The sequence below is a fragment of the Macaca nemestrina genome, chromosome X, assembly GCF_043159975.1.
Source record: "Macaca nemestrina isolate mMacNem1 chromosome X, mMacNem.hap1, whole genome shotgun sequence".
Taxonomy (NCBI): domain Eukaryota; kingdom Metazoa; phylum Chordata; class Mammalia; order Primates; family Cercopithecidae; genus Macaca; species Macaca nemestrina.
In genome coordinates this window covers 7,904,038-7,929,168 of record NC_092145.1, presented here as the reverse complement: position 1 = coordinate 7,929,168, position 25,131 = coordinate 7,904,038, and the positions used below count along the sequence as shown (strand labels likewise).

Genomic DNA, 25,131 nt, shown 5'->3' with positions numbered 1-25,131 from the left:
GATTGCTGTGTCATTATGGCCCCACCCACAGGTGATCTGTAGGATGGCGGGGAAGGGAACCTACTGGGCAGAACTTTGAGTCGTGTATTTGGTTGTCCCCTTCGTCTGGAACTTGTCTTATTTGCCAGGAAGAAACAAAAGGCTGTGGCAAGGATCTATGCTGAATCATGGCAGAGACTAATGTTGCGGCTGGATGGTCTTGGAAGGAGCAAGTTTGGAGGATTGCAAGTTTGGAGCAAGTTTGGAGCAAGGAAATTTGAGAAAGAAGTATGTGAATTGATCTATAATGTATGTCTTGCATATGAATATTTATCACAAGGTAATCTTCGTAGGAGAGGTGCTAAATAGTCAGATGGGCTTAATGCCCATTCAGTGGATATCAGTCAGACTCTCTACCACTCCAGTACTTGATTGATGAGCTCATATACAAAGTGGCCTTGGGGACAAAGATGAAAATATGCATGGACTCAATAATATGAATTTCTTCTCACCAAAACTTACTATTACTACTGCTTGGATGTCAAATTTACCAGTAGCAGCCATTAGCCCTGGGCCCCTGATACGGTATAATATCCTGTGGGTACCAACCAGCCATCTTGAGATAGTTTGATTGCTTTGACTCCTTTTATTACAAACTGGACAGTGACTTTTTTCTTACCTTAAATAGATTGTAACTCCAAATTGGATTTGTTTTCCTGTTTACCATACCTCGGCTAGCCCTACCATCTGTAGATTTACTGAATACCTTACACAGCACTATTTTATCTCACAAAACATTGCTCCTATCAAAGGAACTCACATCACCCTGATCTAAGTACAGCAATGAACTGAAGCCTGTTCATGCCAACTCACCTAGAAGAAATCAGCCAATAAAACAATGAAATCACCTCTTATAGATCTACTTATGACACCGCCTAGCAAAAACACCCTGTGAGTTTGGGGTACCATCTTGCAGGAATGTGCTGTACATTCTGAACCAGGACTAGTGATCAACATATGGTGTTGTTTCCTCCATAACCAGAACACATGGGGCTGAGAACCAAGGGATGATGGCAAGATTGATACCTCATGATCCACTTACAAAAAGTTTTGTGTTTTGCTTCCTATTCTCACAACTTTGGTTTCGGCTATTTTAGAATTAGAAGATTATTATTCAATATTTCTTTCAGGGAACACAACAATGATTCCCCTCAATTAGAAGCTGGGACTGCCACCGTATGCTGGTAGGCAAACCAGCAAAAAAAAAAAAAAAAAAAAAAAAAAAAAAAATTAGGCAATTTATCCTGATTATCGTTAAATGTTATACACTGTAGGAATGAACTAGTTTGCTTTTATTACCCTACTGGGACATCACTTATGTTATTTCCACTATAACAATGAACATCGTTGTACATGTCCGCTTGTACACACGAGTGAAAGGGTAGATACCTAAAAGTGGAATTCCTAGGTCACAGAATATGTGAATATTTAACTTTACAATTTGTTGTCAAAAACTCACCAAAGTGGGCCAGGCACAGTGGCTCATGCCTGTAATACCAGCACTTTGGGAGGCCGAGACAGGCAGATTACCTGAGGTCAGGAGTTTGAGACCAGCCTGGCCAACATATAGTGAAACTCCTTCTCTACTAAAAAATACAAAGTTAGCCTGGCGTAGTGGCACGTGCCTGTAGTCCCAGCTACTTGGGATGCTGAGGCAGGAGAATCGCTTGTACCCAGGGGCAGATGTTTCAGTGAGGTGAGATCGTGCACTGCACTCCAGCCTGGGCAACAGAGCGAGACTGTGTCTCTCAAAAAAAAAAAAAAAAAACCAAAAAAAAAAAAATCACCAAAGTGGTTGTACCCATTTGTAACCCCACCTACAATGACCAAAGTCCTATTTCGATATATTCCTGTGGATATTTATTGAGTTTTGCTAATATAAGTGTGAAATATCTCATCATTGATTTAACTTATGAGTTATTTGTAACTTATGAGCTATTTGTAACTTATTTAACCATGATTACCTGAAGTCAGGTATCTTTTCATGTCTGTCTGTGGTGATATTTGAAAAAAAATAGTGTCAATTCTGTTTTCCACAAGAACAGTAGTTACATTCTGAGCAGTGATATGCACTACCTCATGAAGCAATTCTTGTATTCATGCCCCATGCAACACATTTTTATCTCTAATTAGGTCTAGGTTGTTTAGTATCCAATTTAGCTCCCTTGACGGTATAGGACAAAAGAGGAAAGCCAGTGCAGGACTTTAAATTTACATCTGATAATCTGTAAAATGGACACTTCACATGGCTTTGCGTGTGTTCGTGTGTGTGTGTGTGGCCTCAATCTTGAATTAGTGTTGTGTAAGCCAGGAAGTGCTGAGATGTAATCTTAGGGATTTTATCCTTTGAGTTCCTGTTAGTAATTTGGGTTTCTAATGGTATAACGTGGATTGCATTGTAGTAGAACTGCCATGCCTCACGGGTTTGCAGCAACCTCAAATGCTACAGTCAAGTATGAGTCATAGCATGCCAGAGCTGAATGGTATCTTCACAATCGCGCTCTCCACAGCCCATAATTGGTAAAAGGGGGAAACTAAGGCAAAGAGAGCTCAACCTGTGAGATGGCAAAGAGCTGAGTTCCCAATTGCGTGCTCTAGCTTGATCTGAGACCTCAGGGTGGCTATGCGGTGTCTGGTCATATGATAATTTTCCACCTGTGCTATGATATGAACAAGGCTGCTGTTGGGAGGCAATTTTCCATGGATTTGTTGAGTTTCTGCATGTCTCAGGAGAGCTTTTGTCCTTTGTCTCTGACTCAGTTGTCTTGCATCTTCTGCCAGCATCTATAAAACTGCAACTAGTTACCTTGCTACTTGAAAGAAGAGTAAAATCTCAGATACTTCACGGTTCCTCGCAGTTACAAGCAGTAGTTTCAGAAGCTATTAATAAATGTTTTGTGTGATAACAATCCTCTCATCAAATTAGTTTTGGAAAAGCTGAAGCCAAAAAAAGGATTTAAAAAAATATAGAAGGAAAGTGGGTTCTTTTCCTGTTAGACTCTTTGATAAACTAAACGGCATTATGAATGGCTCTTGGGCATGGGGCAGGGATGGATGGAGTGTGCCAAGTTTCAAGAATTATTGGAATAGGAAGCCTTGCTTCTCCCTTCCTCTGTGGGAGGCTTAGGAACACTTGAAATAACAATAGAATAAAATTAGTAGAAACGGAAAGTGCGTATAATTACGAATAAGGATGGAAATGCAGTTGGGGTGGTTTTCATATCCTTTGTAAACTAGAATGTGGTAAGCTAACAGTTATGGAAGCAATACCTACACAGTCCTTTTGCAGGTGTGCCCAAACCAAGGAAGGTAACGGGAGTTTGCCCAAGGGTCAGATTTTAGAGCCAAAAGGGGGTCTAGAAACAATGTCCAACCCTTCCATTTTACACATGAGGCACCAAGGCCTAGTTGGAGGAAGGCATTTACTTAGAGCCACCCAGTTCATGGGTAGTAATTTTGGCAATAAAGCGTAAATGATTTTAGTAACTTTTCAGTGTTCCTCACACATTATTTGTTCTCATGTTGTTGTATTGTTTTATTTATTTGTAACTCAGTTTTAAGGTTTCATAAGGCACACAGCATTTTGTCTAACACTCAAAGCTTCTACTAAAGTGTAATAATCTATTGGATATGATATTCACTAGTCACTCTTCACATCCAGCACTGCCCAAAACAACTTTTTGCCATGATGAAAACCCTCCAGCCGGGCGCGGTGACTAATGCCTGTAATCCCAGCACTTTGGGAGGCTGAGGTGGGCAGATGACCAGAGGTTAGGAGTTTGAGACCAGCCTGGCCAACATGGTGAAACCTTATCTCTACTAAAAATACAAAAATTGACCAGGCATGGTGGCGCACTCCTGTAATCCCAGCTATTTGAGAAGTTGAGGGAGGAGAATGGCGTGAACCAGGAAGGTGGAGCTTGCAGTGAGCTGAGATCGCCCCACTGTACTCCAGCCTAGGAGACAGCAAGACTACGTCTCAAAAAAAAAAAAAAAAAAAAAAAAGAAATAAAAAAAAAATCATATTGCCAGTGTCCAGGATGGCAGCCATGAGCCACATGCGGCTTTGAGCACTTGTTAATGTGACTACTGTGATTGAGGAACTCTTTTCTTAATTTCATTTAATTTTAAGTAATTGAAACTTGCACTTAAATAGCCACATTTGGCTAGCAGCTGCTGTCGTGAGCGCTGTAATGACGAACTGTAGTGACTGGACACTACAATGTGCACTCTAGGAATGAGGAAGAATGGAGTCAGAATCCGAGTTATTCCTTTTTGTTGATCTATGACAAGCAGTCATGCCACTGGTCCAGGCCTGAAGCCCCGTTCACTTGTTCCACAAGCATTTAGCAAGCACCTACGTGCCAGGCTTTCAGTGGGAGTGTGAGGGTGCACCAACCACTGGCCACGTGGTTGTAAGGGTCTGGGCCTGTGGAATGAAGCAGAAGACGTCATCGTGAAGGAATCAGTTTCAGCCCCGCGAGAGTTGGCACATGCCACGCGAGGGTCACTGCCCCATTGGCTTCTGAGTCACGGACTGCCCCGGAAGCTTTTGGGTCACGGACTGCCCCGGAAGCTTCTGGGTCACGGACAGTTGGGCAGTGAGGCGGCGTCTCAGCGAGGCGGCACCCGGAGCCATGCCTTCAGATAGGAGGCAAGCGAAGGGGAGGAATAGGTCAAGTCGCCATGCCATGCGTGTGGCTCACTTACAGCTGGCAACTTATGAGGTGGCGGCAACTGGGTCGAATCCCGAGAGCAGCCATCCCGGGTACGAGGCCACCATGGCTGACAGGCCTCAGCCAGGATGGCGGGAATCTCTAAAGATGTGGGTCAGCAAACCCTGCGGGATGCTCATACTCTCCATCTGGATCCTGCTGTTGGTGTGCTACTACCTGTGCTCTGGTGAGTGCTGGCTCAGGCCAGGCGGGGAAATGCTGGGGGAGGGGTAGGGAGAGGGGGCGGGGTGTGGCGATGCACCGGCACCAACTGTAGGCCTTCCTGCCCCTTCCTGTCCTCTCTCCTCCCCAAGGCCTTTATGGCCCCATCTTCAGCAGTCCTTACAAAGTCCTGCCCTCTCTCACCTGGCCGCAGGAAGTCTTTCCCGCCTAAACTCACTTCTAAAAGACTTTCTCTCCCCGACTTCCCCTGACAAAAGCCTTTCCTTCCTCACACTTCCCACCACAAAGTACTAACCTTCTTTGTCACCTCTTTTTAAAAGTTGAGGACCAGGCGCGGTGGCTCACACCTGTAATCCCAGCACTTCAGGAGGCCGAGGCAGGCGGATCACTTGAGGTCAGGAGTCCAAGAGCAGCCTGGCCAACATGGTGAAACCGCCATCTCTACTAAAAATAAAAAAATTAGCCGGGCATGGTGGCACACGCCTGTAATCCCAGCTACTCGGGAGGCTGAGGCAGGAGAATCGCTTGAATTCGGGAGGCGGAGGTTGCAATGAGCCGACATGGTGCCACTGCACTCCAGCCTGGTGAGAGAGCTAGACCCCCTCTAAAAAAAAAAAATAGGGCCGGGCGCAGTGACTCGCGCCTGTAATCCCAACATTTTGGGAGGCCGAGGCGGGCGGATTGCCTGAGCTCAGGAATTCAAGACCAGCCTGGGCAACAAGGTGAAGCCCCGTCTCTACTAAAATGCAAAAAAATTACCTGGTCGTGGTGGCATGCACCTGTAGTTGCAGCTACTTGGGAGGCTGAGACAGGAGAATTGCTTGAACCTGGGAGGCCGAGGTTGCAGTGAGCTGAGATTGCACCACTGCACTCCAGCCTTGGTGACAGAGACTCAGTCTCAAAAAAAAAGAAAAAGGCCAGGTGCCATGGCTCATGCCTGTAATCCCAGCACGTTGGGAGGCCGAGGGGGGCGGATCACAAGGTCAGGAGATTGAGACCATCCTGGTTAACACTGTGAAACCCTGTCCGTACTAAAAATACAAAAAAATTAGCCGGGTGTGGTGGCAGGCGCCTGTAGTCCCAGCTACTCCGGAGGCTGAGGCAGGAGAAAGGCATGGACCCGGGAGGCGGAGCTTGCAGTGAGCCGAGATCACACCACTGCACTCCAGCCTGGGTGACAGAGCAAGACTCCGTCTCAAAATAATAATAATAATAATAATAATAATAATAATAATAATAAAATTGAGGTGAAATTCACATAACATAAAATTAAGTACTTTATAGTGAAAATTAAAGGAATTTAATTCATTTAAATGTTGTGCAACCATCACCTCATGTAGTTCTAAAATATTTTAACCACCCCAAATTAAAACCCACACCCATGAACCAGTTACTTCCAATTCCCCAATCCATAAGGCTACTTCCTTCCTTTTTATGGCTGATTCGTATTCCATTGTAGGGGTATAATATATTTTTATCTAGTTTTTGAAATTTACCGAATTTGGGTTGTTTCCACTTTGGGCCTATTATGAACAATACTGCTATGAGCATTTGTGTACAAGTTCTTGTGTAGACGTGTTTTGAGTTCTCTAGGAGTAGAATTGCTGGATCGTATGGGAACTCCGTTGATCTTTTTGAGGAAGTCCCACAGTTTTACAAAGTGGTTGAACCGTTTTACATCTCCATTAACAATGTTTGAAGGCTTCAATTTCACCAATATATGTTATCTGTCCCGCTTGTTATAAATTATAGCCATCATAGTGGGAGTGAAATAGTATCTCATTATGGTTTTGATTTATATTTTCCTAATGCCTAATGACTTTGAACATGTTTTTATATGCCTGCTGGCCTTTTGTACATCTTTGGAGAAATGTCTTTTCAAATTATTTGACCATTTTTAATTGGATTGTTTGTGGTTTTGCTGTGGAGCTTTAATAATTTTTATATATTCTGGATACTGAATCCTTATCAGATACCTGATTTGCAAATGTTTCCTCCCATTCTGTGGGTAGTCTTTTCACTTTCTTGATAATGTCCTTTGATGTAAAAATGTTTTTAATTTTGAGAAAGCTCAGTTTATCTATTTTGTCTTTGGTTGCTTGTGTTTTGGAGTCATATCTAATAATCCATTGTCAAATCCAAGGTCATGACGATTACTCCCATGTTTACTTTTAAGAGTTTTATGATTTTAACTCTTATATTCAGATTGTTGATCCATTTTGAGTTGATTTTTGCATATGGTGTATGTTAAGGGTCCAACTTCATTCTTTTGCATGTGGATAACCACTTGTCCCAGCACCACTTGTTGAAGAGACGATTTTTTCCTCAATTGAGTGCTCTTGGCAGCTTTCTCAAAAATCAGTTGATTATGGATTTATAGATTTAGTTCTGGACTCTCAATTTTATTCTGGTCTATGTATCTATCTCTATGCTGGTACCACATTCTTTTGATTACTGTAGCTTTATAGCAAGTTTAGAAATTGGAATGTGTGAGTCCATCATTTTCGTACTTCTTTATCCATATTGTTTTGTGTATTCATGGCCACTAACAACTCTATATAAATTTGAGAGTCAGCTTTTCCATTTCTGCGAAAAGGCCATTGGAATGTTGATAGAGTTGGCATTGAATCTGTAGATCACTTTGGAAGTACTGCCATCTTAACAATATTGAGTATTCCAATCTGTGACCACAAAATGTCTTTACATTTATTAATGCCTTCTTTAATTTATTTCGGTAATGTTTTGTAATTTTCAGTTTACAAGTCTTTAACTTCCTTGGTTACATTTATTTTTAGATATTTTATTCTTTTGTATGCTATTGCAAATGGAATGGTTTCCTTTTTCTTTTCAACTTGTACATTGGTGGTGTATAGAAACACGACTGATTTTTACCTGTTTGTCTCGTACCTGTAAAGTTACGAAATTCATTTATTAGCTCTAGTAAGTTTTTTGTGGACTTTTTGGATATTCTAGATATAGAATCATGTTATCTGTAAATAGAGAGAGTTTTACTTTTTACTTTCCGATTTTCATGCCATTTATTTCTTCTTATTGCTTAATTGCTCTTGCTAAAACTTCCAGCACAATATTGAATAGCAGTGATGAAAGCAGGCATCCATGTTTTAGAGGAAGCTTTCGGTTTTTCAACATTGGTTATAATGTTAGCTGTTCATCAGCTCTTCATCATGTTAAGTAAGATTCATTCTGTTCCTCGATTGCTGAGTGATTTTATTATGACAGGGTTTTAGATTTTGTCAGATGCGTTTTTTGTATCAATTGAGATATGAAATTGTTTCCCTTTGTGTATTATGTTGACTGATTTTCTTACGTTGAACCATCTTTAGATTAGTGGGATGAACTCCACTTTACAGTCGTTCCGTATAATCCTTGTAATATGCTGTTGCATTTGGTTTGCTAGTATTTTGCAGGATAATTTTGTATCTATATTCATAAGCGATATTGGTCTGCAGTTTTCTTGTGGTGTCTTTTTCTGCCCTTGGGATCAGGTTACTACTGAACTCCTAGAATGAGTTAAGAAGTATTGTTGCTGAAGATTATGAGAAAGATTGATGTTAATTCTTCTTTAAAAATTTGGTAGAAATTACCAGTGAAGCCATCTGTTCCTAGACCTTTTTTTTGTTGAAACATTTTATTTTTATTGTTTTATTTTTTTATTTTTTACTTTAAAAAAGTTCTGGGATACATGTGCAGAACGTGCAGGTTTGTTACATAGACATACATGTGCCATGGTGGTTTGCTGCAACTATCAACCTGTCAACTAGGTTTTAAGCGGTATTTGTCAGAACGCTCTCCCTCCCCTTTCCCCCCACCCCCCAACAGGCACTGGTGTGTGATGCTCCCCTCCCTGTGTCCATGTCTTCTCATTGTTCAACTCCCACTTAAGATTGAGGACATGCGGTGTTTAGTTTTCTGTCCCTGTGTTAGTTTGCTGAGGATGATAGTTCCCAACCTCATCCATGTCTCTGAAAAGGACATGAACTCATTCTTTTTTATGGTTGCATAGTATTCCATGGTGTCTATGTGCCACATTTTCTTTATCCAGTCTATCATTGATGGGCATTTGGGTTGGTTCCAAGTCTTTGCTATTGTAAATAGTGCTGCAATAAGCATACATGTGCATGTGTCTTCATAGTAGAATGACTTATAAACCTTTGGGTATATACCCAGTAATGAGATTGCTGGGTCAAATGGTATTTCTGGTTCTAGATCCTTGAGGAATTGCCACACTGTCTTCCACATGGTTGGACTAATTTATACTCCCACCAACAGTGTAAAAGTGTTTCTGTTTCTTCACGTCCTCACCAGCATCTGTTGTTTCCATACTTTGTAATGATTGCCATTCTAACTGGCGTGAGATGGTACCTCATTGTGGTTTTTATTTGCATTCTCTAGTGACCAGTGATGTTGAGCTTTTTTTTCATATATTTGTTGGCCTCATAAATGTCTTCTTTTGAGAAGTGTCTGTTCATGTCCTTCACCCACATTTAGTGGGGTTGTTTATTTATTTCTTATAAATTTGTTTAACCTCCTTGTAGATTCTGGTTATTAGACCTTTGTCAGATGGATAGATTGCAAAAATTTTATCCCATTCTGTGGGTTGCCTCTTCACTCTGATGATAGTTTCTTTTGCTGAGCAGAAGCTCTTTACTTTAATTAGATCCCATTTCTCAACTTTGGCTTTTGTTGCCATTGCTTTTGGTGTTTTCATCATGAAGTCTTTGCCCATGCCTATGTCCTGAATAGTATTGCCTAGGTGTTCTTCTAGGGTTTTGATGGTTTTAAGTCTTTAATCCATCTTGAGTTAACTTTTGTATAAGGTGTAAGGAAGGGGTCCAGTTTCTGTTTCCTGCATATGGCTAGCCAGTTTTCCCAACACCATTTATTAAATAGAGAATCCTTTCCCCATTGCTTGTTTGTCAATGATCAGATGGTTGTAGATGTGGGGTGTTATTTCTGAGGCCTCTGCTCTGTTCCATTGGTCTATATATCTGTTTTGGTACCAGTACTATGCTGTTTTGGTTACTGTAGTCTTGTAGTATAGTTTGAAGTCAGGTAGTGTGATGCCTCCAGCTTTGTTCTTTTTGCTTAGGATTGTCTTGGCTACACAGGCTCTTTTTTGGTTCCACATGAAATTTAAAGTAGTATTTTCTAGTTCTGTGAAGAAAGCCAATGGTATCTTGATGGGAGTACCATTGAATCTATAAACTACTTTGGGCAGTATGGCCATTTTCATGATACTGATTCTTCCTATCCATGAGCATGGAATTTCTTTTTCCATTTGTTTGTGTCATCTCTTATTTCCTTGAGCAATGGTTTGTAGTTCTCCTTGAAGAGGTCCTTCATGTTCCTTGTAAGTTGTATTCCTAAATATTTTATTTTCTTTGCAGCAATTGTGAATTGGAGTTCACTCATGATTTGGCTCTCTGCTTGTTTATTATTGGTGTATAGGAATGCATGTTATTTTTGCTCATTGATTTTGTATCCTGAGACTTTGCTGAAGTTGTTTATCAGCTTAAGGAGTTTTGGGGCTGAGATGATGGGGTTTTCTAAATATATACAATCATGTGGTCTGCAAACAGAGACAATTTGACTTCCTCTCTTCCTATTTGAATACCCTTTATTTCTTTCTCTGGCATGATTGCTTTGGCCAGAACTTCCAATACTATGTTGAATAGGAGTGGCGAGAAAGGGCATCCTTGTCTTGTGCCGGTTTTCAAAGGGAATGCTTCCAGCTATTGTCCATTCAGTATGATGTTGGCTATGGGTTTGTCATAAATAGCTCTTATTATTTTGTGGTGCTGAGAAGAATGTATATTCTGTTGATTTGGGGTAGAGTCTTCTATAGATGTCTGTTAGGTCTGCTTGGTCCAGAGCTGAGTTCAAGTCTTGAATATCCTTGTTAATGTTCTGTCTCATTGTTCTGTCTAATATTGACAGTGGGTTATTAAAGTCTCCCACTATTATTGTGTGAGAATCTGTCTTTTTGTAGGTCTCTAAGATTTTGTTTTATGAATCTGGGTGCTCCTGTATTGGGTGCATATGTATTTAGGAAAGTTAGCTCTTCTTTTTGCATTGATTGATCCCCTTTACCATTATGTAATGCCCTTCTTTGTCTTTTTTGTTTATATTTGTTTTATCAGAGACTAGGATTCCAACCCCTGCTTTTTTATTTTTTATTTATTTATTTATTTTTTGCTTTCCATTTGCTTGGTAAAATTTCTCCATCCCTTTATTTTGAGACTGTGTATGTTTTTGCATGTGAGATGGGTCTCCTGAATACAGGACATCAGTGGATCTTGGCTCCGTCCAATTTGTCAGTCTGTGTATTTTAATTGGGACATTTAGCCCATTTACATTTAAGGTTAATATTGTTATGTGTGAATTTGATCCTGTCATCATGATGCTAGCTGTTTATTTTGCACATTAGTTGATGCAGTTTCTTCATAGTGTAATTGGTCTTTATATTTTGGCGTGTTTTTGCAGTGGCTGGTACTGGTTTTTCTTTTCCATAGTTAGTGCTTCCTTCAGGTACTCTTGTAAGGCAGGCCTGGTGGTGACAAAAATCCCTCAGCATTTGCATGTCTGTAAGTATTTTATTTCTCCTTCGCTTATGAAGCTTAGTTTGGCTGGATATGAAATTCTGGGTTGAAAATTTTTTTCTTTAAGAATGTTAAATATTGGCCCCCACTCTATTCTGCTTCTAGGGTTTCTGCAGAGAGACCTGCTGTTAGTCTGATGGGCTTCCCTTTGTAGGTAACCTGACCTTTCTGTCTCGCTGCCCTTAACATTTTTTACATTTTTTCCTTCATTTTAACCTTGGTGAATCTGATGATTATGTGTCTTGGGGTTGCTCTTCTCGAGGAGTATCTTTGTGGTGTCCTCTCTATTTTCTGAATTTGAATGTTGGCCTGTCTTGCTAGGTTGGGGAAAGTTCTCCTGGATAATATCCTGAAGTGTTTTCCAACTTTGTTCCATTCTCCCTGTCACTTTCAAGGATCCCAATCAAACGTAGGTTTTGTCTTTTCACATAGTCCCATATTTCTTGGAGGCTTTGTTCATTCCTTTTCAATCTTTTTTCTCTAATCTTGTCTTCATGCCATATTTCATTAAGTTGATCTTCAATCTCTGATATCCTTTCTTCTTATTGATTGATTTGGCTATTGATACTTGTGTATGCTTCACGAAGTTCTCGTGTTGTGTTTTTGAGCTCCATCAGTTCATGTACGTTCTTCTCTAAACTGTTTATTCTAGTTAGCAGTTCCTGTAACCTTTTGTCAAGGTTCTTAGCTTCCTTACATTAGGTTAGAACATGCTCCTTTAGCTCAGAGGAGTTTGTTATTACCCACCTTCTGAAGCCTACTTCTGTCAATTCATCAAACTCATTCTCTGTCCAGTTTTGTGCCCTTGCCAGAGAGGAGTTGTGATCATTTGGAGGTGAAGAGGCATTCTGGTTTTTGGAATTTCCAGCATTTTTGCACTGTTTTTTTTCTCATCTTTGTTGATTTATCTACCTTTGATCTTTGAGACTGAAGACCTTTGGATGGGATTTCTGTGTGGGTGTTCTTTTTGCTGATGTTGATGTTACTGCTTCCGGTTTGTTAGTTTTTCTTCTAATAGTCAGGCCCCACTGCTGCAGGTCTGCTGTAGTTTGCTGGAGGTTCACCCCAGACCCTGTTTTCCTGGGTATCACCTGTGGAGGCTGCAGAACAGCAAAGATTGCTTTCTGCTCCTTCCTCTGGAAGCTTTGTCTCAGAGGGGCACCAGCCTGATGCCAGCCAGAGCTCTCTCCTGTGTGAGGCACCTCTCAACCCCTGTTGGGAGGCCTCTCCCAGTCAGGAGCCACAGGGATCAGGGACCCACTTGAGGATGCAGTCTGTCCCTTAGCAGAGCTCGAGTGCTGTGCTTGTAGAATCCTCCTTGTCAGGGTCCACTGCTCTCTTCAGAGGCGGCAGGTAGGAACGTTTAAGTCTGCTGAAGCTGCGCCAACAGCTGCCCCTTTCCTCGGGTGCTCTGTCCCAGCGAGATGGGAGTTGTATCTATAAGCCCCTGACTGGGGTTGCTGCCTTTCTTGCAGAGATGCCCTGCTCAGCGAAGAGCAATCTAGAGAGGCTGTCTGGCCACAGCTGCTTTGCCGCACTATTTTGAGTTCCACCCAGTCCTTAGCACAGTCAGGGGAAAGCTGCCTACTCAAGCCTCAGTAATGGTGGATGCCCCTCCCCACACCAAGCTCAATCGTCCCAGGTTGATTTCAGACTGCTGTGCTGGCAGGGAGAATTTCAAGTCAGTCTTTCTTAGCTTGCTGGGTTCTGTGGGAGTTGGACCCACTGGCTTGGCTCCCTGGCTTTAGTCCCCTTTCCAGGGGAGTGAAAGGTTCTGTCTCACTGGGGTTCCAAGTGCCACTGGGCTAAGAAAAAAAAAAAAAAAAACAAAACTCCTGCAGCTAGCTCCATGTCTGTCTGAACAGCTGCCAGTTTTGTGCTTGAAACCCAGGACCCTGGTGGTGTAGGCACATGAGGGAATCTCCTGGTCTGCGGACTGCAAAAACCATAGGAAAAGCATAGTATCTGGGCCAGATAGCACAGTCCGTCATAGCTTCACTTGGCTGGAAAAGGGAGGCCTCCGCTCCTTGCACTTCCCAGGTAAGGCAACACCCCATTCTGCTTCTACTCACCCTCCATGGGCTTCACCCACTGCCTAACCAGTCCCAATGAGATGAACAGTGTACCTCAATTGGAAATGCAGAAATCCCCCACCTTCTGCATTGGTCTTGCTGGGAGCTGCAGACCAGAGCTGTTCCTTTTCAACCATCTTGCCAGCAGATGCCCCTGTTTTTGCATTTTTATATTGATATATCATAGTTGTATGTATTTTTGGAGTACACGTGATATTTTAATATGTATACACAATGTGTAGTGATCAAATCCAGGTAATTGAGATATCTGTTACCTCAAAAATTTATCTTTGTGTTGGGAACATTCCAATTCTTTTCTTCTAGCTACTTTGAAATATAAAACAAATTATTGTTAACTATAATTTCTCTATTGCAAGGGAGATTTCGTTTAGTGTTTCAATCTCTTTACTTTTTATAAGTATTCTTTGAAAAGTCTTCCCTCCTTAACCTCCCTTCACAAAGTACTACCTTTTCGTTCCCTCTTTTCAGAAATGACTTTCTCTCATAGATGGCTTTCCTCCCTCATCTCTCCCAAGGTCTTCTTTTCAGTATCTCCATCACATGGGACTAACCTTCTTCACCGCACCACTCAAAGTACTAACCTCCATCATCTCCTCTCTTAAAACTTTTCTACCCCTAACCTCACTTGCTAACCTCCCGTACTTCACTACACAAATTTCCTCAGTCACTTCCCTTCACAAAAGTCTTTCCTTGCTCATTTCCCCTCACGAAAGCCTTTCTTTACTCACCTTCCATCACAGAGTCCTACCCTCCTGCATGTTCACTCACAAATGCCTTCCTTTATCTCCCTCTAAAGGCTTCTTATCACAATTCTTCTGACAAAGTGCTTCCTTTTCTCACCTCAGTCATGAAGGCCTTTAATTCCTCAACTCTCCACTAAAATTCCTTGTCTTCCTTCACAAAGACCTTCCTCCCTCATCTCTTCTCACAAGGGCCTTTCTTCTCTCACCTCCCTCATGAAATTATAACCCCCTTCATCTCCTCTTCATAGTCCTTTCTTCTCTCACCAATACATTCCCTGTCTCACCTTTGCTTATATAGTTCTAACCTCCCTTATCTCTCCTCACAAAGGTATACCCTCCTTCTTCTCCTCTACCAAAATCTTCTTTCCATGCTCTCCTCTAACAAAATTCTAACCCCTTTCGCCTCCCCTCACAAAGACCTTACCTTCTTTTATGGTTGCCTTTCCTGCTTTCTTTACCCTCACAGTTGACTTCCCTCCCTGCTCAAAGGCCTTCTTCCCTCAAGTCCCCTCACAAAACCCTAACTTCCTCATCTCCTTTCCCAAAAAACTTCCCTCCTTCACTTATCACAAAGGCCTTCCCTTTTTTACCCTCACAAATGCCTTCCCTCCTTCATCACCATTCCAAAAGTTTTTCTTGTCCTTCAGTCAAGGTCCTTTCATTTCTCACCTCCCCACAATGACTTTCCTTTGCCCACTTCACAGGCCTTCTCTCAAAAGCTTTTCATTCCTTATCTCACAGAGCCCTTTTCTCCTCTCTCTTAAAGTCTTCAGTCCCTTACTTCCCTTCTTTTACCTTATATCATCCTCTCCCTCTCTAAGCTACCTTCACTAAGGCCTTGCCTCTCTCCCTCAAATTCCTTCCCCTATCTCTTTATTTACCCTCCTCCAGGCCTTTACTCACTCCCCTTCAGAAGCCTACTTTCAGCTCTCCAAAAGTTCTTCTCCTCACTCAGGCTTTCCTTCCTTTACCATCCAAAGGCACTTTCCAATTCTTCCCCAAAAGCCTCCTTTTCTTCCTTCTACTTAATGATCTTTCTGCCTCATGTGCCTCTCTCAAAGTCTTTCCCTCCTCCTCCAGATTCTCCCAACCTGAACTGCTTTTCCTTTTCCTACACCCTTCTTTCCTTCCATAACCTTCCTAAGTCTCAGATGGTTTTCTCAAAACAGCTTTCTCTGTATTACCCACAATAGCATGCCTTTTCTCCCAACCCCCTCACAAATGTATTTCATGTTCTCATCTGCACAAAGGCCTTAGATTTCCCACAGTCTCCTGCCTTTGAGCTCCAGACCCAAGCCCACAGACTTCAGCATCCCCACATCTAATCTCAATGGCTTCTTTCTCCGTGCTCTCCCTAGAGGTTTTCCATCTTCTCAACCAAGGTCCACCCACAGTCAAAGAGGGAGGTAAAGATTGGGCAATGGCATCACAGCTAAAAAGAATGGAGACTTCTATACACTATGTCACAACTACATGGGTTTATAGGTTTTTGTGAGGAATGAAATTCGAAGTTAAATAAAATATATGCTGTGTCTTATCAATTATTTGAAATAAGTTAGAAAATATGATTTCTGTTCTTTGAAAAAATGTTAAGATATTTTTAATGATCATTTACAAATCATAGTATTACCACAAATTATTCAGGTTTATTTCTACTATTTATCTAAAACACCAAAGTAATTCTGAATTACTGAATTTGTAATAGTACAATACTAAAAGTCTTCTTATCCTCTAAAAAAGTAAGCTGAAAAACAAAACTATAAATTGTATATTTTTTCTTAGTCAGTGAGTTCTTCATTTTCTATTTCTATTTTGAGTAGAACTCCCACAACAAAAAAGAATACTGTCTAATTCAGTGTGATTTCTTTATTTCCAGGAGTACTTTTTCCATTATAGGTCTAACATGTTTTCTCCTAAAATAATCCATGATTCATTCTTTATATTGTTAGATTTCCCAGATTCTCAGGAGGTAATATGTGACTGTATGAATTAAATTTAATTTGCATTTAAAATTATTTCACTTAATTAACATAACAAAATGCACTGTGTTATGGGGTGAATCGTGTCCCCTCACCAAAAACAGTTGCAATTTTAACCCCAATACCTTATTTGTGATCTTATTTGGAGATAAGGTCTTCATAGAGATAATCAAGTTAAAATGAGGTCATCTGGAGTGTATTTTAATTCACTATGAATGGTGTCCTTATAAAAAAGGGGAAACTTGGACACAGAGACAGACACCTATACAGGAAAGACTATTTCAATCTGCAAGCCAAGGAGAGGACTTTCCTCACAATCCTCAGAAGGAAACAGCCCTACTAACACCTTGATTTTGGACTTCTAGCCTCCAGAGGTGTGAAACAATAAATTTCTGTTTTAAGTCACCCAGTTTATGGTATGTTGTTACAACAGCCCTAGAAAACTAATATACATCAGAAGGTAAAATAATTGTCCATGGTCCTGTAGAATTATGGCGAAAGCAAAACATATGGTTCTGACATTAAAATTCCCTTTTTCGTTTCTAGACAGACCCCAGTGAGTTCTCTTACATTTAATGCTACTGAGAGGAATCGAAGTTGAGTTACCTGAGGTAACTCTGGGATATCCCTCCAGTTTGTATTGTCATTTGCATTCCCAAGCCACATTGCCTTTCCGGTTATATTTATGCAAAAGACATACAGACCAGTGGCATACAGGATGAGGAGAGAAGCAAATTGGGGACTGGGAGTTTGATCCCACCAATTATCTGTAACCTATTCAGTCAGTCCTAACTGCTCATCCTTTTTAGGGAAATTTAAAAAACGAGAAATAAAGATGGACCAGTAGGTAATATTTTCAAATTGCCTTAGCTCCATGGACAAATCCCAGTAACTAGTTTCTGTATCATTTTATTAGAATACCTTATTTATCTAATATCCTTGCGGAGTGAATGAGGCATTACACACAGAAAGTCTGGCTGCCTGCCATGTACCTAATTGAGCACAAGGCTAACTTTTGCTTTAACCCCGTGTACATGTGGTGTAGTTGGAGGAGCCCTAAGCTAGGAATCAGGAGATCTAGGTTGCCCTGATTGTTCACATTAACTTGCTGTGTGACCTTTGATGAGTCATTTTACTTCTTCAGGCTGTAGCTATCTTGTTGAAAAAATGAAGAAATTTCACTAGGTAAGCATTTCTTCTGTTCACTCCTTTCAAGCTAGGAGCCCTAAGCTAGGAATTAGGAGATCTAGGTTGCCCTGATTGTTCACACTAACTTGCTGTGGACCTTTGATGAGTCATTTTACCTCTTTAGGCTTCAGTTATCTTGTCGAAAAAATGAAGAAATTTCACTAAGTGGGCATTTCTCCTTTCAGTCAGAATGCTTGGTTATCTTGATGATACCAGTCATTCATAATTCCCTTTAGGCTACCTTACTTTTTTACATTAATATATTTATTTAAAAAGGGAACTGTACCATAGTTATAAATGGAAAGTTGACCATATTTGCTATTAATAACATTATTAATAAAAATAAATATCCTTAAAACAAAGTAATGATATTAAATTTAAAATTGTAAGCAATAAAAATAAACAATGAAAGTCACGTAACAAACTATTTGTTTTGCATTGTATTAAACACTTCACATGTGACATCATTTAATCCTTATAACACTTCAAAATAAATATCACCATTTTGCAGATGAGTAAACTGAGGCAACGAGAAGTTTACTGACATGCTCAAGTTCACCAGCTAGTATGTGGCAGAGCCAGGATGCAAACTCAGGTCTGTTTGAGGCCAACACCCAGAAAGACAGTGCATAGGTAGACCCTGAACTTGAAGCCCCAGTAAAATCCTTTAGATACTGATACAGTTAGCCACTGCTCTTTCTGTCTCCCCACCCTGTCATTCAGTTTCTCATCTATTAGACCTCACACCAGAGTGGGCGGGTGGGGCGGGAGGGGCAACATAATTTGTGAAATGAAAATACAAGATCTCTCATTCAAAATTTATGGATTTCAAAATGGTGATAGCAAAACATTAAACCAAGCATGGAGCTCCCCAAGTGTGGGGCCCTGTTTGACTGCACAAGTCACATATAGATGAAACTCTCTGTCTGCACTGAGTCTGGTGTTTCTTTTCTGTTGAAATGTAGTTAGATTTTTAGTCTTTCATTTGTAACAGGGAAATTTAAAAATAAAAATTCTTTGTGACAAGGAAACGTAATTGGTTCTTTACTATTTTCTACTACCAATTTAAAAGGCTGACTCCTAATCTTTTATTTGCTGAACATGCTAATGAGTGTAAAGATGCAAATTAGAGGCCAAGAGGATGAAATTATTCTTCATATGAAAAAAAATGGAGGAGGGGGAAAAAGGCCGGAGGCTGTTTGGGTAGAGAGGAAGACCTGAGAAAAAGGCTTGTGTGCTGGCTGATGGGAGACTTTGGAGAGAGTTAAAGAGGAAAAGGAGACAATCGTCCCAGGGAAGAAAGAACAGGGATGAAAGTTTATAAAGCCTAAGCAAAAAGAATAAAGCTGGAGGCATCACACTACCTGACTTCAAACTATACTACAAGGCTCCAGTAACCAAAACAACATGGTACTGGTACCAAAACAGACATATAGACCAATGGAACAGAGCAGAGGCCTCAGAAGTAATGCCACACATCTACAACCATCTGATCTTTGACAAACCTGTCAAAAACAAGCAATGGAGAAAGGATTCCCTATTTAATAAATAGTGCTGGAAAAACTGGGTAGCCATATGCAGGAAACAGAAACTGGACACTTTCTTTACACCCTATACAAAAATTAACTCAAGATGGATTAAAGACTTAAATGTAAGACCTAAAACCATACAAACCCTAGAAGAAAACCTAGACAGTTCCATTCAGGACATAGGCATGAGCAGAGACTTCATGACTAAAACACCAAAAGCAATGGCAACAAAAGCCAAAATTGACAAATGGGATCTAATTACACTAAAGAGCTTCTGCTCAGCAAAAGAAACTCTCATCAGAGTGAACAGGCAACCTATAGAATGGGAGAAAATTTTTGCAATCTATCCATCTGACAAAAGGTTACTATCCAGAATCTACAAAGAACTTAAACAAATTTACAAGAAAAAAAAAACCATCAAAAAGTGGGCAAAGGATATGAACAGACACTTCTCAAAAGGAGACATGTATGTGGCCAACAAACATATGAATAAAAGCTCATCATCACTGGTCATTAGAGAAATGCAAATAAAAACCACAATGAGATACCATCTCACGCCAGTTAGAATGGCAATCATTAAAATGTATGGAAACAACAGATGCTGGAGAGGATGTGGAGAAATAAGAACGCTTTTACACTGTTGGTGTGACTGTAAACTAGTTCAACCATTGTGGAAGACAGTGTGGCAATTCCTCAAGGATCTAGAACCAGCAATACCATTTGACCCAGCAATCTCATTACTGGGTATATACCCGAAGGATTATAAATCATTCTACTATAAGGACACATGCACATGTATGTTTATTGCAGCACTATTTACAATAGCAAAGACTTGGAACCAACCCAAATGCACATCAATGATAGACTGGATAAAGAAAATGTGGCATATATACACCATGGAATACTATGCAGCCATAAAAAAAATGAGTTCATGTCCTTTTCAGGGACATGGATGAGGCTGGAAACCATCATTCTCAGTAAACTAACACAGGAACAGAAAACTAAACACTGCATGTTCTCACTCATAAGTAGGAGTTGAACAATGAGAACATATGGACACAGAGAGAGGAACATCACACACGAAAGCGTGTGATGTCAGGAGGTCAGGGGCTAGAGGAGGGATAGCATTAGGAGAATTACCTAATGTAGATGATGGGTTGATGGGTGCAGCAAACCACCATGGCCCGTGTATATCTATGTAACAAACCTGCACATTCTGCACATGTATCCCAGAACTCAAAGTATTAAAAAAAACAAAGTTTATAAAGATTTGCCATATGACAAGTCATGTCAGTCGTGTTTGATGTCATGGTAGGTTTGATATTTTACTCATATTTTTTTCTTCTACACTTTCAAATAAACTCATAGCAAACATTAATATATTCATAAATATTCATCTATGTTCTACCTAAAATTCTTATGTACTACTAGTGATAGACTATGCTTTGAGACATACTGCTCAAGTTAGTTTAAAAATAATTGTCTTTCAGAGTATGGAAGAAATCAGAGGTGGAGGGCAGGGTATAATATATTCTAGACTTATGGTTGAGACTGCCACTGATGTTGCTTATCTGAGTTAAGATGTTTAATTGTCACTTTCATTTCAAATGCCCATTGTAATGACCGAAAGAGCTATAAAGGGTGAAAACCTGGAGAACCTAGAAAGGTTCCATCTGTCATCTATATGCCAGAAACTTGGAGGGTTTTCTGAAAGATAAAAACATGACGGAGAGAAATCACAGCAACTTGTGTTTCATGTGAAGCCAACGGCAAGCCTGTCCAGCAGGGACTGGGGGCTAGGGCACTCTGAGTTGGGGACTCTAAGTTGAGGGATTAATATTCTACAGGAACTCCAGAGAACGCATAACTTGCTGAATATAACTTAGAATGGAGACTCGGGCCTCGGTGTGCTACTGTCAGCCAACACTTACTTCAGATGGTGTGCTGAATCAAGTGGCAACAAGGACAGCAAATTGACGAAGGGGGACACTGAGCAAACAAACAGAAATATGGAACAAAGGTCTTGTGAAGGTCTCTTCCATCTGTAGCTCCCTTCTCATGTCATGTGGGACAGGGTTCTCTGATCTGGCAAAGTGTGCCTAACAATATTAATCTCATTTCTTGTCCTTGTGCTGGAAGCACTCTCCCAGGCCCTTTGTTCAGCCAGCTACTTGTAGCCTTTTTTTTTTTCCCCCACTTAATTATCATCTACTCAGAGAGACTGGCTCCCATTTAAAGTAGCCCTCTCCTTTATTCTGTATCAGTATCCACTTTCTTCATAGCACTGATTACAATTTGTAATTATTTAATTTGTTAGTTGACTTACTTTTTGTCTGTCTTCTCCACTGCATTGTAGTAAGCTCCATGAAGGCAGGGATCTTGTCTGACTTGTTCACTGATATATCCTCAAAGCATAGAATATAGTAGGTGTTCAGTAATGAGTAAGCATTAGTAGAAAACAAGCAGGAAAAAATGGATTATTTTTAATATTGCCAAGGTATAATATATAGTGAAGATAAAATTGTCATGATTGAATATGCATTGTCGGAGTATATGAAACAAATAGTTTTAGAAATTTAAGTAGAAATCATCAAAACCACAGTCATGGTGAGGTACTTTAATATTTATCTTTTAGTCCTTGACAAAAAAAATAAACATACAAAGCATTTGTATAATATAATTTAGCTTGATTTAACAGTTATAATACAGTTCATTGTGAGAGTACACATTCAAATGTGTGTGTATGGAAGTTGCTCTCATTAAAATGAGAAAGAAGATATTATCATTGATATAAAGGAGTTTTAACTATTACAGTGAGTAGTCTTAAGGGCAGCCAGAGAGAAAGGTCGGGTTACCCACAAAAGGAAGCCCATCAGACTAACAGTAGACCTCTCGGCAGAAACTCTACAAGCCAGAAGAGAGTGGGGGCCAATATTCAACATTCTTAAAGATAGGAATATTCAACCCAGAATTTCATATCCAGCCAAACTAAGTTTCATAAGTGAAGGAGAAATAAAATCCTTTACAGACAAGCAAATGCTTAGAGATTTTGTCACCACCAGGCCTGCCCTACAAGAGATCCCGAAGGAAGCACTAAACATGGAAAGGAACAACCGGTACCAGCCATTGCAAAAACATGCCAAAATGTAAAGACCATCGATGCTAGGAAGAAACTGCATCAACTAACGAGCAAAATACCCAGCTAATATCACAATGACAGGATCAAGTTCATACATAACAATATTAACCTTAAATGTAAATGGACTAAATGGTCCAATTAAAAGACACAGACTGGCAAATTGGATAAAGAGTCAAGACCCATCAGTTTGCTATATTCAGGAGACCCATCTCACATGCAGAGACACACATGGGCTCAAAATAAAAAGATGGAGGAAGATCTACCAAGCAAATGGAAAACAAAAATAGGCAGGGGTTGCAATCCTAGTCTCTGATAAAACAGACTTTAAACCAACAAAGATCAAAAGAGACAAAGAAGGCCATTACATAATGGTAAAGGGATCAATTCAACAAGAAGAGCTAACTATCCTAAATATATATGCACCCAATACAGGAGCACCCAGATTCATAGAGCAAGTCCTTAGAGCCTTACAAAGAGACTTAGACTCCCATACAATAATAATGAGAGACTTTAACACCCCGCTGTCCATTAGACAGATCAACGAGACAGAAAGTTAACAAGGATATCTAGGAATTGAACTCATCTCTGCAGCAAGCAGACCTAATAGACATCTACAGAACTCTCCACCCAATAGCAGCAGAATATACATTCTTCTCAGCACATCGCAATTATTCCAAAATTGACCACATAGTTGGAAGTAAAGCACTCCTCAGCAAATGTAAAAGAACAGAAATTATAACAAACTGTCTCTCAGACCACAGTGCAATCAAACTAGAACTCAGGACTAAGAAACTCAGTCAAAATCGCTGAACTACATGGAAACTGAACAACCTGCTTCTGAATGACTACTGGGTACATAATGAAATGAAGGCAGAAATCAAGATGTTATTTGAAACCAATGAGAACAAAGATACAACATACCAGAATCTCTGGGACACATTTAAAGCAGTGTGTAGTGGGAAATTTATAACACTAAATGCCCACAAGAGAAAGCAGGGCAGATCTAAAATTGACACCCTAGCATCACAATCCAAAGAACTAGAGAAGCAAGAGCAAACATATTCAAAAGCTAGCAGAAGGCAAGAAATAACTAAGATCAGAGCAGAACTGAAGGAAATAGAAACACAAAAAACCCTTCAAAAAATCAGTGAATCCAGGAGCTGTTTTTTTGAGACGATCAACAAAATTGATAGACCGCTAGCAAGACTAATAAAAGAAGAAAAGAGAGAAGAATCAAATAGATGTAATAAAAAATGATAAAGGAGGTATCACCACCGACCCCAGAGAAATACAAACTGCCATCAGAGAATACTGTAAACACCTCTATGCAAATAAACTAGAAAATCTAGAAGAAATGGATAAATTCCATACTAATAATTGCTTTGTAAATAGATGATTTCCTAGCAAAATAAAAATAACAAAATTAACTGTGACCATGAAGTAAAAGAACTACCCCTCTCCAAAAAATAAAGACTCAGACTTTTTCTGGATGAGTTTTCCCAAACCTTTAATGGATCAAATCATTCCTACATTGTTTCATCTGTTTTAGTCTAGAAAAAACAACAGGAAGCTTCCTAGGTTATTTTAAGAAGCAGGTATAACTCTCATGCCAAAATTTACAAATGTAGCACACAAAAGAAAACTAAAGACACACTTCACTTAGGAATGTAGGAATGTTGAATCATGAATCCTATATAAAACATTAGCACTTGTGGACTTTGCTCAGGAATGCAAGAATATTTTAATATTGGCAAATATATTAATAGTATTCAATAATTAATAGGCAGGGGGAAAGATCATCATGGCAGTAAATATTAAAAGGATTTGATAGAACCCCAGTTCTATCCCTGATTCAAAATGAAACAAAATAATAACAGAAAATTTGTAGAAAACTACAACTAGAGAAATACATCCTTAATTTAATAAAGGGTATCTATCTTACACCAGCAGCCAACATTATACTTAATTATGAAATACTAGCACATTCCCATTAAAGTCAGGAAAGATTCAAGAACGTCCATTGTTATGGCTGTTAATCAACATAGTTTAAACATTTCTAGGCAATGCAGTGAAAGAAGAAAAATAATTCAGCTGTTAATATTGTACAGAAAGGAGAAAAAGTCATCTATATTTAGTGATAATATGATTGTCTATCTGGAATGACACTGAAGAACAATGAGAACTAATGAGAGTTAACTAAGGTAGTAAGAAAATACATGTATAAAAATCAATAGCTCTCTTACATACCATCAATCCACTAGAAAATGTGGTGAAATGGATTATATTCACAAAACAACAAAATATATATGATGCCTGGGAATAAATGTACTAAGAAAAGTGCAGAGCCTATCTGAATACAATGATAAACCTTATTCAGGGACATAAAAAGAGACTTGAATGGAGAAACAAAACTACTTAGGTGAAAAAATTTTGTAACATTATCAGTTCTCTCCAAATGAGTCCACATTTAATTGAATTCATGCCTAGCACACGGGACACACAATAAATGATTTTTGAATGAATGATAAATAAGTGAACATAATTACCATAAAATTTAGAAATTGTTTTTGGCTTGACAAAATGATGTTAAGGTTCATCTAAAAAATTCTCAGAGCTGAAAATAAAATTTGATAATAGAGACAATCAAAAGATTACCAGATCAGTTATTAAAACATAATGACATAAGATAGGCCAGGTGCTGTGGCTTATGGAGGCCAAGATAGGTGGATCACCTGGGATCAGGAGTTTGATACCAGCCTGGGAAACATGGTGAAATCCTGTCTCTACTAAAAATACAAAAATTAGTTGAGCATGTTGGCGCATGCCTGTAATCGCAGCTACTTGGGAGACCGAGGCACAAGAATCACTTGAACTAGGGAGGCGGAGGTTGCAGTGAGCTGAGG

At 39.8% G+C, this 25,131-nt stretch overlaps 1 protein-coding gene across 1 annotated transcript in view; it reads left to right on the top strand.

Annotated features, from left to right (window-relative positions):
- Nucleotides 1-4,605: 4,605 nt before the first annotated feature.
- Nucleotides 4,606-25,131, top strand: part of LOC105485068 (FMR1 neighbor) — a 47,045-nt gene continuing 26,519 nt past the window's right edge. The window contains exon 1 of the mRNA XM_011747259.2: nt 4,606-4,941. Within this exon, the coding sequence (XP_011745561.2) occupies nt 4,677-4,941 (265 nt within the window). The 5' untranslated portion in view covers nt 4,606-4,676. The remainder of the gene's footprint in view (nt 4,942-25,131) is intronic.